The sequence below is a fragment of the Phoxinus phoxinus genome (assembly GCF_949152265.1).
Source record: "Phoxinus phoxinus genome assembly, chromosome: 15".
NCBI lineage: Eukaryota > Metazoa > Chordata > Actinopteri > Cypriniformes > Leuciscidae > Phoxinus > Phoxinus phoxinus.
The window spans coordinates 21,191,392-21,208,054 of NC_136890.1; the positions used below are offsets into that span (position 1 = coordinate 21,191,392).

At 36.0% G+C, this 16,663-nt stretch overlaps 1 protein-coding gene across 2 annotated transcripts; it reads right to left on the reverse strand.

The window, feature by feature from the left end:
- Positions 1 to 1,159: 1,159 nt before the first annotated feature.
- On the reverse strand, positions 1,160 to 16,643 carry slc38a5a (solute carrier family 38 member 5a). 2 transcript variants are annotated; one of them, XM_079636678.1, is made up of 17 exons: positions 15,413 to 15,551; positions 12,885 to 13,035; positions 10,251 to 10,385; positions 9,320 to 9,398; positions 8,964 to 9,079; positions 6,920 to 6,993; positions 6,732 to 6,824; positions 6,506 to 6,587; positions 6,116 to 6,198; positions 5,644 to 5,702; positions 5,038 to 5,163; positions 4,851 to 4,930; positions 4,659 to 4,759; positions 4,425 to 4,540; positions 4,183 to 4,327; positions 4,003 to 4,106; positions 1,160 to 3,920 (listed from the first exon to the last, which is right to left on the reverse strand). In XM_079636678.1, exons 3-17 carry the CDS (start codon positions 10,313 to 10,315, stop codon positions 3,819 to 3,821), a joined length of 1,425 nt encoding a protein of 474 aa, XP_079492804.1. In that variant the 5' UTR covers positions 10,316 to 10,385; positions 12,885 to 13,035; positions 15,413 to 15,551; the 3' UTR covers positions 1,160 to 3,818. The 2 variants fall into 2 exon arrangements, with proteins under 2 accessions (XP_079492804.1, XP_079492805.1); XM_079636679.1 differs by lacking the exon at positions 12,885 to 13,035 and adding an exon at positions 16,512 to 16,643 and having other exon boundaries at positions 1,192 to 3,920; positions 15,413 to 15,518.
- Between the last annotated feature and the right edge of the window lie 20 nt (positions 16,644 to 16,663).

Genomic DNA, 16,663 nt, shown 5'->3' on the forward strand with positions numbered 1-16,663 from the left:
TAAATGTTTTATATAACACGGTTTAGTATGTTATTTTTAGGTCATTTACATTACGAGGACTCAGGAAATGTCCTCATAAACCACTTTACGTTGTAATACCAGTGTAATAAACATGTAATTGATCAAATAAGCACTCACACGCAAGCACGCACGCGCGCGCCACACACATGCACGCACTCACGCACGCACGCACGTACGCACGCACGCACGCACACACACACACACACACACAACCTGTCCTAATTGAAAGAAAACAGGTTGACAAAAAGATTTAATCCAATATTTGGTGATAATATAGCATAAGGAGAGATTCAATTTTTTTGAAGGCCGTCTTTTTTTGACCGGAAACACCAATGTGACTTTGTGCCATTTTGTACAAAATAAAAGCATCTCAAAACAAACTTCCTGGTTAAATATTAAAACACACTAGTGTCAGTGCACATAAAAAAATAATAATTATGTTTATGTAATTTTCACTAAAAAACAGGTGCATAGTGCAGATCAATGAGGCCTATACTATATCAGTTCAACAAAGAAATATAAAATCTAATTGAAAGAAAACAAGTTGACAAAATAATTGAATACAAAATGATATATAGCATAACAAGCAATTTACATTTTTGACCAGGAACACTTACAGGATTTCACACAGTATAAGGATTAAAGGAATAGTTTGCCCAAAAAACGAAAATGCTGTCATCATTTACTCACCCTCGAGTTGTTCTAAACGTGTTTCAATTTCTTTGTTCTACTAAACACAAAGTAAGATATTTAGAAGAAAGTTAGTAACCAGGCCGCTTTGGGGAACCATTGACTTCCATAGTAGGAAAAAATACTATGGAAGTCAGTGGTGTCTCAGAACTGTTCAGTTTCCCACATCCTTTTTTTACAGGTTTGGAACAACCTGAGGGTGAGTAAATGATGACAGAATTAACATTTTTGGGTGAATTATCCCTTTAAACAAATACAAGAACTATAGTACATTTTCATAATGGCTGGTTTAATGTAGAATCAAGAAGACCTTCATGAATTCTTGACCAAGCTATTAATTTTCCCCATGTGTAAATGTTTTCTGTTCTAATGATGGCTGATATTAGGAAAACTTGGCCTTCAGGTAATGTTGCCTAGATACAAAAACATATATCTGTTGAATTTTTTTGTGTATTTATATAATAAAACCAGTAATATTTTAAACATTCAACAATCTTTTGACTTTATTATTCAACAATAAATACATGTATTTCTGAACATTAACTGTGGAATGCTGAATTGTTTCCATTTAATAAGTCGCCGTCAGGCACTTAAAAAAAATATCCTGAGGAAACGTGAATTACTAAATGTAATTAAATTGAAATAAAATCTTTTTATTAGCTTCCCACAAATTGTTAATTTTATCTCAGCACTCAGGTCCAATCTGAGCAGGAAAAAAGACTAGCATATGTACATAGAATATGTACACAGATGTACAATAACTGATATAAAGTTTCTTCCATTTCAACATATCACACACAATATGTACAAAAAAGACTATACAAAACACGCACACATTGACATTAATGATAGTTGTGATGTCTAACAGAAAACAATTTTAGTCGTGGTCCATATAAACTTACAGATACTGACAGAGAGTGACATACTGGAAGTGACAGATGCATTTTAGAAAGCTTATGGATAATGAATGCTGTGTTAGTGACCTTTCATATGAAGTGATTTACAGCATTTATTACGGTTCGCTCCATTTCTGAAGTGGATTTTTTTGACACAGAAACACAACATGTCACCATAAACCACAAAGAAATCAGGTATGCTCATTTTTTTAAAGATGTTCAAAAAGTATTTTCCATTTTACAACAAACAAAATGACATACAACATGAAAAATGACAAAACAGTGTTTTGTGTTTCTTGAACACAAGATAATTAGTACTCCTTCACCTCTCTAAAACAGAGTAAAGAAATATTGTCATATGACAGCGCCCGAGAACTGCACTAACACTGTTGATGTACTGTAAGACATCTCGTACTGTAGATTTCATTTGGTTGATGGGTGTAACAAGACATGTACCAATACACCCAATACATTTACTTAAGGATCTTCATCTAACATGCAAGCATTGTCCTTAAAGATAATGGTGAATTTTATCACAAAACTGTTCACTTTTCCTATTTAAATAAACTGTATTTATATATCATTCTTCACAAAAAAAGTTAACTGAGATTCACATACAGAGGGTTGAGACCAAAATGTAATATCTTGGATTCAAAATCAAATATGAAAATAGAACGTTTTGGGATTTAAAAAAATAAATAAAAGAAAAAAGAGAACATTACGGGTACACTGTGTAACTTTTTTTTTTTTCAGAATGAAAGTTTAAATAATGAGTCAATACACCTTCAATCATTCTTTCAAGACTTGTTTTTGTCTTACCCTGATTCACTATGATAAAGTGAGCCTATAATAAGCGTTTATATTTGAGACCTGACGGGATGGTTTTCGCGGGACATTGAGTAGTATAACGTCAGTCACCCGTGCGTGTCTCCTCATATCCGTATAAATAGAAAAAAGTCACACCGGCTCCTTTCGACTCGTGTGTATGGTGGTAGTTGTCGAAGCGAGCGAGAAAGGTTGACATAGAGCGGCTACATCTCGAACCTCGGGGGAATCACCCGTGTGTTTTTTCTCTTGTTAAAAAAACACAAAAAACAACAACACGCAGAATAGAGGAGAGTCTGCTGGCAAAAAGAGAACTCAACAGAGATCTTAATAAAATGGGAATCATCATTGTCTTGGCGTTTCGGAGATGGAGAGAACTGAGGTAGCCATTTCGTATTTGGAATGTTATAAAAGTGACGTAGATGGTGTTTTTATTGCTCAACTGGTGAGTAAGGTATTTTATTGAACAGATAAACTATTATTTAGTCTACCGGAGTTTATTGTAAAGCATTATCTATTGAAGGGTCATTTCATTATGGTTGTTGTAGCGCTGTGCTGAAATTTATCTTCAAGGAAGTACCGTGTCTACTAATAGGCTATAGCTATGGCTATTCTAAGATCCTTTCTATCTAAACTGGTTGTCTCTTAATAGTAGTAGTGGATGTTTTATGAGCACTGGGATAGCATATTCATCCATGGTCACGCAGAGCCGAAGCACATCCAAAACAATGTTCTTTTTTTTTTTTTTTTTACCACTAGAGGGTCAAAAGTTACATGGTGGACCTTTAAGATAGATTATTTAGGATCATCCGATTTTGCACAAATGTTTCACTTGTTTTCACAAAATGTTATGCTAATAATATCATTTGTAATGAACGGAACAAAGCATTTTCACTTACTTTTGGATTCCAAAATATGCACTGATAAAAAAAACAAAAAACACAAACTGTCTGTCAGTGTAAAATTGCTCTGTTTAGTAGGAGGTAGACTTCAAACTGCATGTTTACACTTTGGCAATAAAGATGAGTGAATTCTCATCATAGTTTCACAGTTTTTCCATCCATGTAATTTAGGAAGTTCCATTTGCCAGTCATAACAGCAATATCTTTGCATGTAAAAATGGCTTTCAGTAAAAATGTTATTAGAGCATCATTGCTATAACGCGTCAAGAATCATGTTATAAAAAAGCTTTTTTTTCCTTCTTCTTGGATTTTGGTAACTGGCCTCCTTGAAAACCTTTTCATTTTGGACTTATTGAAATGAAGGAGTTAACTGATTTGATATTTATCAAGCTAAACGAAACTGAACCTGGGTCAGAGGTTGCAGGTTCAGGCCTGTGTGTTCTGTATTTGGTCTTTAGGATTCAGTTGTGCTCTGTCAGCTCTGTCAGTGTCCAGCCATCGACTTCTTTCCAGTGACCCACTCTACTATGATGAACGTAATACTCATAATCATGAAGATGAAACCCAATATCACAAACACCATCGCCTGGAAAACATAAATAGAAGTGAGAAAAAAAGAAGAAGCTATAGATCTGTGAGAGTGAAGTAACTTTCTGTCTGATTTTCACCTGGATCTTCGGCCGAGATTTCAACGGCTCCTGTTCTTTGGGGACGATGCAAATGTAGAATATTCCTGGCAATATGAAAATGAGGCTGGGAGCCGATGTGGCACCTAAAGGAAAATTAATCAGTTGAATTCTGCATATTAATGTGACCATAAAATCCTCTCCGCTGCAAATCTGACTCACCAATGAAGCCGAAGATATCACGGATGTTGGGCACGAAGATAACGAGAAGGTTGACGGCAATGAGGAGGCACACGGCGATGGAGATGTGACGCACCCAGCTGAAGGGCTTTTCAGGGAACACAAGCTGCAAGACGGCACGGCGGATCTAGAGAAAGACAATGAAGCACTGTCAACAATCAACCAGCAAGATGATGAGAGGAATTATATGCAAGCAATAACTAGAGCCAGGAAAATGTATATACCGGGAAAAGGACCACGGGAACGGTCAGCGTCACTGCCATCAGCACAGCCAGCCGAACACACAGCATCAGCGTGTCTGTTTTACTGTACATCTCAAGAAGCTCGGACTGCACATTCGCTAAACATATGTAGATACATCCCGGTTGTTAAAACATTTTTAAACATCACAAATGTTAGTACTTTGATGATATATGGTATTTTGTAAATGGCATGGTTTTTTGTGAAGTTCTTATTACCATAGAAGGTGAGGTAGCCAAAGATGGCAGTCAACAGGTACATGACAAACATGGCCAAGATGGAGATATTAGAAATGTTTTGCATGCGTTTCGTGCTTGGACTGAAATATTAAAGGAGACAAAGATGCATATTAATACATTTAAAATGTGAAATACCAACGTGAATCAACTAAACTGCAATTACAGCCTTACTTTTTGAGTTCTGTGTAAATGGGCAACACTTCAGGGTGACACACAAAAGCAAACGCCATAATGGGAATGGTAAAAGCAGTCTGTGATTTAAAAAAACAAAACATGAAATGAACAGATTAATTCATTTGGGTTTGAAGTAAAGCCAAAAGGACACCTGATAATAAGACGTGCAGTAGATATTGCTCACCTCTGGGTTGACAGTTATAAATTTAGCTTCACAAGTGTCAGCGCTGGAGTTGTATATGCTTTTAATGAGAAAAGTGCCATTGTTGCTGGGTTCAATACACTCTGTGACAAACTTCTTGTAGATGACCTAATAAGACACAATGGAGAGATGCCTTCATTTGTCACAATGACATGATTAATGTATACTAGTGTCCTGGGTGTCCCAATCTATGGTTTTCCCATGGAATTGGGCTACTTTTAAAATGCTGCAGTGTTTTATTTCTTTCTTTTTTTTCAGCGGGTGAAAGGTTTGATATTCTATAAGTTGTACTGCCTGAAGTGCTTGATTTCAAATGTGCTATTTGAGTTTTGTGAGGGAGGGTCTGTATAGTGATTACTACTATAGGCCTATAGTGATTTTAAAGTTGACAGTGTGTATAATGCACAACAAGGAATGTAAAAATGTACTTTAGGTATGGGAGTGGCACATTTTGAGTTTTGATATTTGGTATAGGGTCACTGGAATAGTTTTGGACTGTTTTTATTCAGCCACTGGGCTAGTTCTGTTTCGCAGACCTGGCAACCCTGCTGGTGTCTTTATTTGTAGGTAGATGGAGAGTTGACTTACAGATATGAGAAAGAAGACCATACAGCTGAGGGAGAAGCCACTGGTGTAGCCTAGATACCCTAAAATAAAAGCATAAATCCATGATAAATCCATGTACATATTCATATAATTTTTCAGGCTATGGGTTCGATTGGGTTCCGAGGTGTGTTGATAAAATGTTTTGTCTTTGAGTCACTCTTGAACCAAGCAGCTTTCTGTTGGTCAGCGTGGCTATTTTACGTGAACGTCTTAAAATTAGCAAAATTATGTGCCTGGGGATCTTTCCGCCCTTACACGGAATTTTGCAAAACAATGTGACTGCCTTAAATCACTTTGAATTTAAATAATCTGGCCTCATTTAAGACACTCAACATAGATCTTTAGTGCCGGTGTGTAAATGTTTGATTGAGATTATGGTTATTATGAAATAATAGAATGACAGAGGGAGAAAACTGAAAATTAATGAATGAAGGGAAAGGTGGCAGGAACGTACCTAGTCGTTTCATAAATGCCAGGGGAAGAATGATTCCGACACTGACGATAATGATGAGATACTTCCCATTAACGAACCATGCACTGACAAAGAGAAAAAAGGTGTTTTACATAAAATGTCATGCTAATAGGAGTGATCATATGACTTTAAAAAGCAGTACGGGTGTTTAAAAAAAATGACAAGGAAATACAGTGGGGTTCAAAGCCAAACATGTGCTTATTTGATTAGTGACTTAGAAATAGTTCACAATATATAGCGCAAAACATTTCTTCGTCTTGTCTTTTTCAGAACCCTTGTTTTTACATGTTTTGTTTTAGATTGAGCATTGTCTCACATTTGGACCCCACTGTTTCTGGCACATCAGCATCAGTACTATGTTCTGGTACTCACTCATAGTCATCTGGCAGTTCCATAAGACCCTGAATAACATGAGGTAACTCTATCTTCACAATGAACAGGTAAGTGGACATTGCTGTTGGATCAAAGAAAGAACATGTTGTTGTGATCAGCACTCATGTTGCTTTATGTGGTTATCACTGATTTTGATTTATCAGCTGTGATGTCTTATGACTTCATGTGTATAACTACTGAAAGTAATAATGCATTTAATTTTTACCTCCAATGTTGTGCAATGTTATAACGCATCCTGCTAAGATTTTCCCAGGTGTACCAAATGCACGGTTCCCGAGCTGTTCATATGCACGGATCCCTAAACACACAAACAAGCGTAACGGAAAAGGTGAGATGCTTTTCTCATGCTATCAGGATTGCCTTTGAAGACATTAGAGAGAAGATGTTTCTCACCAACCACTTCAGCACTCTTCAGAAGCAGGTGGATGGAGTACGCGGAGAGAAGAGCGATGCTTAGCAGCAGGATTCTGAAAACAAGTAACTCAAATGATGAAACTATAAACAACAACAGAAAAAAGTAACTTCTTACTGTATACTTAAAGGTATACTGTAGTTCACTCAAAATTAAATGTCATCATTTACTGACACTCATGTCATTTCAAATCTATGACTTTCTGTTTTATGTGGAGCAGAAAATAAGAATGTCACGGTTTGGGTTTTGTTTCTTGTTCTTGTCATTGTCACGTTTCTGTCTCTTGTCATGTGATTCCGTGTTTGTCATGTGATCCTGCCATGTGTCTTGTCATTGTTTAATCGTCTGATCATTGTTCACAGGTGTGTAATTAGTCAGTATATTTAAGCCCTCATGTTTGCCCTGAGACTTGGTCTAGTATTGAATGTTTCTTGTCAATGTTATTGTTTCCAGTTTCTTGCCTTCTTTTATGTTTGATTATGTTTTGTTAATTAAAGTTGCATTTGGGTTCACTTCAACTTGCCTCCAGGATTAAATTGTTACACTTTCATTGTCTAGAAAAAAAAAGAAAAAAAAAAAGGTAAAAAAAAAAAGAATGTCATGTCCCACAGAAGAAAGTCAGCTTTGGAGCAACATGAGAGTGATTTTTAGATCAACTATCCCTTTAATATCCTGCACAGATGGGCATTCAGAGAAATCTTATCCCCATCTTATCAGACTCATCAATCTGTCATTTGATTTTCAGAGGTGCTAATTTATTCACGATTAGGCGCCGCAAAGTACAGTTTGATCAGGGATATTACCGCCTCCAGTCGTCAAGTCGTCTAACCACTAATCTCATTAATGACGCATTAGACAAGCTCAGGCGTGTTTTTCTTCGTAGTAGCCTACAACCCACATAAACACTGTCACACACACAGTCTCTGTGATAACTCTGACGTTTTCTATGAGTTAACACTTCCCCCTAGTGTCTTTTAGACATAGGCCTATCTGTAATTGCATATTGCTGAATGTTATGATTGGCAGGAGTGTTTCTATTTAGCAGAGAAGCTGTTGAGATTACAAGTAGCAAACTGTTTTTTGTACAAAAAGCTGCATTAAAAGCCTATTTGAGACAGACAGACAGAGAGACAGACAGACAGACAGACAGACAGACAGACAGACAGACAGACAGACAGACAGACAGACTTTGACTTGATTACAGCAGGCTATTTATAACCCTCCTAGATCTGATCTGTGAGGGCAGTACATGTGCGAGTCACATCATAGACATGGTGACGTTAAAGCTCCCTAGTACACAAATAAAACCGGATCATTCACAAGGATTAGCAATTGCATATGTCCTATCAATAAATATTGTTTTATTTTAGCTGTTTTTGTAGTTTTCATAGCACGTTTGCTTTCAGAACTGAGTGTAGGCCTACTTGATTTATCCAAGCACTTGATTAGTAAAGCATATGGTACAGTGGTAGGGAAGCAATGAAAATGAAAGAATGAAGTATATATTTAGCAGAGACACTTCCCTTTTGTTACACGATACCTCAGGGGAAAAAAACATGCAAATATTTGACTTTGTATTGAGTATTTGTAAAGCTGGATGTGACTGGCACATTTGTACGTGACAGAGGCACACTGGAGTATGAAAGCATATGCCTACAGTTAAATGTAGATGGACACAAAGAAGCCTTAATGCTCAGTTAAGCCGAACTCAGACACGCATATGCAACACACACATTCCAGCATACTAACAGAAGTCCTCTATAAGAGGGTGCGCTTTACGGTGCTAAAAATGCCAAAGAGAGGCATGATTCCACCTCTCTTCTAGACCTGGAATATTCTGTTTACATTTGTACCTTTGGAACAGATGTACCAGAAAGCTCTTCAACTAAAATGGGATTTACTCATGACATAAAAGAAACAGTAGAACTCATTTTTACCATATCACACCTTCAATAACCTTTATTTTGATTATACGTTATAGGTCAAATCAACCCAAATGCATAATTGCAAGTGTGTTTGACTTACACAAAAAGGATGATTCCAGTGTTGGCCATGGCATAAGCCAGTCCCAGAATTCCACTTCCCATAATGGCGTTACTGAGGTTGAAAATAGACATCCCGAAAGAAGTCTTTCCTTCAAACTGGAATTAAAGATGAATAATGTATTAGTCATGAACCTATTTAACTGAATAGGGTTATTTGGCCTGAAAGGTAGTTTAATTTTTTTCTGTGCACCTCCACAAACAAATTTAAGGATGGAGAAATTAGAAGTTATTCCTATTTGTCTGTAAGCGTCTGTGTTAGTTTCAATCAATCTTCTAATCAGTTTCACGCCTACTTGAATGTTTCTGTAAAGGAAATTCTGAAATTTGAATACTCACATCTGTAAAATGAGTTGTTCCATTGCTTTTATCGTGGAGGAACGTTTCGCTTTCTGTTATGTTTTCAAGGGCATCAAATCTGTGTAATTCAAGCAAAAATGGAGACATTTAATATTCAACAATATTATTGATCTGCCTTACTTAAGGTGGACGATGATGCAATTTTCTTCTAGAAAAAAACATTGTATTATTTTCATATTTACACTGTGAAGCTGCTTTGATACAATCTGTATACAATCTGATCTATCTATCTATCTATCTATCTATCTATCTATCTATCTATCTATCTATCTATCTATCTATCTATCTATCTATCTATCTATCTATCTATCTATCTATCTGGATTCTCTCTGTCTAGAAAAAAACTGAATTTATATTTTTAATTAATAATTAATATTTTCAGCTTTCATTTGAATTGTGAAATTTTTAGTATGTAATTTTTTATATATATTTCTTATTTTTTTTAACTTAATTTAATTAGTTTTATTTCAGTTAACAAAACTATTTAATTGTTTTTGTTTAACAGCACTGAATATTAAGAGTCCTCACCTGCTAAAATTTCTAAACGTAATTCAGCTATCATTTCCTGAATTTTCTCAAAACATTTCCTAGATGAAACATATTAAAATGTATCATTGTAACGTTACATAAAACAATATTCCTTTTGTCAACTCAAGTCACCTTTATTTATATTATTAATCTTTTTAATGCTTCTTTTGAAGACTATTAAAAGTATGAAACTGCTGCTTAAACACTGAATATACATACTTTCAAACAAAGCTTTGCTTTAAGCTGCATAGTTTATAGGGTAAAACAGATATGAGTTGACTTTTAAAAGCATGAACTTCATAATATGATTTGGTAGAGAAAGGTAGCACATGCTGAAGGAAGTTTCTGAGATAGTTCCTCATGAATGTGTGTGGAAACGTACCCGCTCTCTGGACTTTTGTCAGGGCTGAGATCATGGTGACCGTTTGACATTTTCTGTACCTCCATTTTAGGCTTCAACACTTAACAATTCTCCAATGAACACTGTCTGTATACGGTCAAGCTCTGTAAACACAATCTGAAACACAGAAAAAGGGTTCTGGGGTCAGTGATCATTTTATTGAGAACTGAAATGATTTTCAAACTTGAATGCGTTGCTGGAAAAAAAAGTGCAGTGTAAAGTGTCCAAAAGCTGGAAAATAAAGCAGTGATAGAATGTGCAACAGGAGCATAATCTTCACATAAATACACAAGGTGGAAGATGTGGCAGGGAAAAAGTAATGGTAAAAACATTCCTCAGGCTCAGAGCATGACTGGCTGCTAGAAAAGACACCTGTTCTTGATATGTGTGTATTTCCCCCCTTCATCATTAATTCAGATTGATAAGTTAGTTGTGAGCAGTAGCTATTCTACAGCTCTGTGTTTTTAATCATATTTAAAGCTTGATTATTATAAAGTCAAGTCAAGTCACCTTCATTTATCTAGTGCTTTTTTACAATACATATTTTTTTCAAAGCCACTTTACAATAATAATAGGAAATTAATGCAAAAAGATTGTTTTTGGCTGTACAGCAGCTCTAGAAGAAAGTCTAGCTTAAGAAAGTTTTTAATTGATTAATTTCCGTTGTAAAAATCATTAGTTATTAACTTAGGGGCCGCCACACAACACCGTTTTCAACTGAAAACAGAACACTTTTAATGCGTTCTGGCCGTTCATTTACACGACAACGGCGTTTTGGTGAGAACGCAAACCTCGAAGGTTTAGGTTTATATGTTTAAAAGTGCAAGTTTTTGTAAATGGGTTTTGAAAGTGCCCATTTTTTTTGAAAAACCATTATCATCTCCGTGTAAACTTCAAAAACTCAAATCTCATCTGCGAAACCGGTGACGGCATGCACATGCGTATTACTGGTTTAGAACCCAGCTGCTGTGTTTTGGACCAGCTGGAGTTTGTTATTAACAAACGTACAAGGCAACCAGCCAGTAGAGCATTACAATAATCTAGCCTTGAGGTCATGAATGCATGAACTAACTTTTCCGCATTCGTCATTGTCGTAGTTTAGATATATTTTTAAGATAGAAGAATGTGGTTTTACGGATACTAGAAACATGGCTTTTGAAATGAAAGATTGGTAAATAAACAAAGTAAAAATAGCTACACTGTAATTTGAATTTGTGGTTGGTGTAATTACATGCAAATTCAGGCTACAGCAGTATTCTCAAGCTGAAAACTAAATATAAAGATCTTCCCAAAGTGTTTTATTAAAGGTCAACCGTGTATAAATAAATACATGACAGGCAAAGTTTTACACTATTGCGAATTCAGCTAATGCCTGTTTTCACACAGGGTTCCTGTACACTCCCCCTGGTTGCCATTGGTCAGCTGAATGGTTAACCCCACCCCCCAAATTTTTACTTTTGGTTGAGCCATTGTTGTTGAGTCTTGTTGGTCGAAAATAGATAGCTTCCCCCATGTTCTACAGATCGGTTTGTCTCAAATGAACAGAGCAATGTTTTCATAGTGTCGCAGAGCCAATAAATTCAACCTACGAATTACTTACTTACGGTCCCTAATATTAAACTGTTAAGATACAACAGTACACTTAAGTGGCTTTTATTTTCATATTATATTATTTGAAGGCGCCGTTTTAAAAAATATCTACTTTTACGATTTGAAGTACACTAAGGTGCATATTAAGCAGACTTCTTTTTCACAAGGGTAAGACTGAAGCTAGTGAAACTTTCTCTCTGTGTGTGCTTTGAAATTATGATGGACACCACAGAAAACAAGGGCAGTGCAGCATATGTTATGATTATAAATATATGCGTGTATATCACAGTGTAAGGCATCTTTTAAGTGTAAACTCAGTTTAAGCATGGCTGATGCAACCCTTCGTAAGCTTGCACTCTCAAGGAAACAATGTGAAAAATGTGTCAGTGCTTGTAGGTCAGGATACTTGCAGTTGCCTTAATAGGCAAAATGTCTGTCCACTCAGTGCTTTATTAGGTTCTGATGCAGAATTCCCTGAATAGTTTCAGTCCTTCCCAGCCAAAAGCGTGGCAAGGACAGCTGGTCATTGTTTCGTGGTCAAACTGTCCAAAATATGTGAATATAAAATACCACTTTATTTTAATTTTGAGCCGCAAATCAATTGCCCATTCAAAACACTATACATTTAAGACCACCATCACTCTGTACAATATATTATGTGCTTGTTTAAAGTAAGAGCGAGATACAGTTCAAGTGAAGTGTCCTTTAACAGCGTTCCATCGCCGAATGTCTGTAGCTGTTTGGTTATAATGAAAAATATGTCTATGGAAAAGAGGTTATAGTTACTCTTAACAAACCATCTAATTACTGCCAAAACAAACAATTGGTGGGAAATAAAGCATGAAATGAATAAATGAAACTGTAAAGCAAGGGAAGATAGCCTGTGAGGCAAGTCTTGACCACATGACTGTTGTCTGATGCAAGACTTTATCTGTATTGAAACAGAACCAACCTCCCAACACACCCTTGTATAAACACATGCTTTTATTCCTAAATAAATAGGCTGTTTTTTGAGGAAGTACTCACCACTTTGAGAAGAAGAGAATCCTTGCAAAAGTCAAAAGTCTCTAAAAGTGTAGCTATGTAGTGTATGTAGATAGTCTTCATTCATTTGTTTGTTTCTTGTGTTGTCTTAGTGAAGCTGTCCAGCTTGTGTGAGTACATGTGCAGAGCTCACCTGTGCGGGGGAGGAGCAGGAGATTAACTCCTTCGTGAAGGGATGAAGGATGTCTATGTTTAAGGACGCTCTGGCATGAGTGCGCTATATTAACACTCTTGTACAGGTTAAGTAGTGAATCTGCAGAGTTTTGTACATTTGATGTAAGTTTGATTGTTTCATGTGGCTGGGGTGTGTAACGTTGAGTATGGGGTGGGAAAAGGCATTAGGGGATTGTGTGTTTGTGTGTGGTCCTGGTAAACCCTACATTGCTATATTGTGGGGACCAAATGTCCACACAAGGATAGTCATTTTTTAACTTTTTGTTTTTGTTTTACCTTATAGGGACATTTTTGGTCTCCATGATGAAAACAGCTTATACATCATAATAAATTGTGTCCTTTTTTTGTCTTTTTTTGTTGTTGACAATTTTAAAATTAATGTTTTCTATAAGGTTTGTGTTTATGTGTAGGGTTAGCGGATAGAATACAGTTAAAAACATTATTTCAATGGAAAGTCCCTATGAAATGTGTGTGTGTGTGTGTGTGTGTGTGTGTGTGTGTGTGTGTGTGTGTGTGTGTGTGTGTGTGTGTGTGTGTGTGTGTGTGTGTGTGTGTGTGTGTGTGTGTGTTGTCATAAGTAATGAGATTAGGAGATCAGGGCTTTTTTAAGGTAACCTACCTGCAAGACCTGGAACAACACTATTAGTCATCACACATTAGTCATATGTGTTAATTCAAACACTTCTTTTATCATTTGTCCAAATAAAATGTCCAAATCTCTTTTGATAGTTTTCTATATGCTGTTTTATAAACCCTGTCGCTGGACAATTGATTTTATACGTTTTTATGAATCATTCATTAAGTCATACTATAAAGAAAGTGTGATTCCATTTCTGTAAATTGTGATGTTTCACTGGTATATACCATACAAATTTGAACCACTGGCCCAACGGGGCCCCAATCTATCTGCCATACAATTCTTGGGCAAAATATTTGACTGATGAACATTATGAACCATGTCAGATGCTACTATATATATATATATATATATATATATATATATATATATATATATATATATATAGTCATGCTTCATTGGACTTCATGTAGGCTACTTTCAATTTAAGGATTGCAAAAGTATAAATTTTTAAAAGAAATATTAAAGAAAAAGGCAGTGTATGAAAGACAGTATTTCTCTCACTCACATACACATAGCCTACTCAAGAGAGTATGCCAGTGTTTGCAGACATGTGGCCATTTAGTCACAAGTGTTTACTTTTAGGTAATAAAGAGATTGATATTAAAAAATGTTGTGTGATTATCGTCATCAAACAGGATGTTCTCACACAAAGATTATAGCTTCAGACAGGAACTAGTTTATATGACTCAGTCATAGTACATGTGGCCCTCACACACACAATGCTACTGTTGCAGTGCCTTGTGGGTAAAATAAAGCTTTATACAGGAGTCAAAACACTACATTATAACGTAGTCTGTACTTTTTATGTGAGAGGAAACGTCATCTATTGTATTTTATCAACTTGCCTAAGACGTCATATTCTAAAAAAAATTCAGTTGAACACTATCAGAGATCCACCTCAAGATACACACTGATATCTAACAAGAACAGGCTCTCCTGGATAGCTTTGGCCAACATTCACTGATATAACCGGTCACAGAGTATAATTACGCCTTGTTGACGTTAAACACCTTCATGACAAACTAAAATGCTACAGGTATGACGCATTTTAAACCAGTAAAGTGGCTTTTGAAGCTGTGAGTGTAAGTGGAAAATGAAATAACCATTACAGAAATTAGTGCTTTATGGAAATGTGGTGCATTGTATAACACTCAACCTCAGTTTACTCCACATCCTGTACACAACGCACATAACTCATGTGAATCTGTATTTTGTGTTCGAGTATGAGGTAGAAAATGCTTAGTGATCAATATCCCAATTCATAATCCATATCAGCTATGCGTGCCATTATAACTAGGGGATATTCAAATATTTAAAAGTCTAGAAAGAGTCTATACACATTGTAATATATACAATGGCAAGTATGCGTGAAATACATATTTAATTTGATTCTCCTATGATTAAATGAAGAAACATGTAAAGATCCATGTGAACCTACATAGAATTGTGTAATTGTTCTGAACTGCTTCTGTCATGAATTATTGCTGCTTTCGGCTCTAGCTGCCATGTGCCACATGGCATAGGTCTCCCTACTTCCTTCTGATGTAGCTGAGGAGATCTCATGAATGGTGCTAACAATTAATCAAGAAACAGATGAATTATTAACTAGTGACTATGTAAAGAACTGTTTGACAACTGTTATTTTGGACGAATATACTGTTGAGAGAATATTTGAGAGATATTGTAGTCTCCTTACCTTTCTGACACTTGACAATTGTTGTCTTCAATGTAGACAACAAATAGATCTTCTAATGGAGAAAAATGATGGTTTGATACTCCCAGATGGTTCTTGAGTACGTCATCTAACACAGACAGATGAAGTGAAAGGTAGAGAGAGCTTTAGACAAAAATGTGGTGGCATTTAGTAAAGGAAGTATTTTAGCCACTCCTTCAAACTAAAAAAAAAGAGCGGGACTTCTAGTTTGTCCCGCCTTTTTTCTCAACTGAGATAACTATGTTCTGAATCTCACATCTCTTTCTTTTGCTTTGCATATACATATAGCTAATGTTTGAGGACAACATTGTCCCCAGAAGTGAGATAAATCTGACAAAACTTCATCATCGAGACATTTAAGGACGTCCTCAAATGGAAGAATAAAAAACTATGAAAAAAGAGGTTATTTTATAGGGTTAGCGTTAGTCTGCTGACATTGTGAAAAATTCTCAGTATTAGTGTTGGCATATACTGTGTTTTGCCTTTGTTAGGGCTGCCAACTTTTGAGTTTACCTTGGAGTGAGAATTATGGAAAGGAGGAGGGGGGGGGGGGCAGATTGGGGGGATGTACAAAGAAAAACTTGCATCACAATAACTGTGAATGTCAAAACATTTTGTGTAATGACTGGTAGGCTACTGCTTTTATTATTGCTTGATACAAATTTTCCTATTTCAATTCAATTATTTGATTCCGATCCTTTGAATAAATATTAGGTAGGCTACAGATCCATGTTAATTTTTCTCAAGAAAGAAAATCTCACCTAATGCAGTAAACATAGGCTACAGAGAGCAATGTCAGCTGATATTATTAAAGGTTAAAAATAACAACTCAAATAAATCTAATGCCGTTTTTTATTATAATAACAACTTTAAGCCCTGCTGTAAGGCAGCAGAGAAATGTCCTGCATCTGGCATGGAACAATAGCAAGAAGTTTCAAATCCTCATTATCCTCCACGGCTTTCTTGACAAATTAACACCAATAGCAGACTTCATACATTAGCATAATAAGATGCATGGATCTAATATTTAAATGTGATGTAATTTGTCATTGTAGCATACTGATGTTCAGCTATCATGTACCTCACTCTTCTGTGACTGTTGTAAAAACTTGTCAAGATGATCTGGTCACCAAGCACAGCTGGTTATGGTTTGGATGTCCCCACCAGGCTTCTTAACTACAGCAAGAGGCCAACCAGCTTCACCAAAAAGACCATGCTGGTTGACAAGAATTT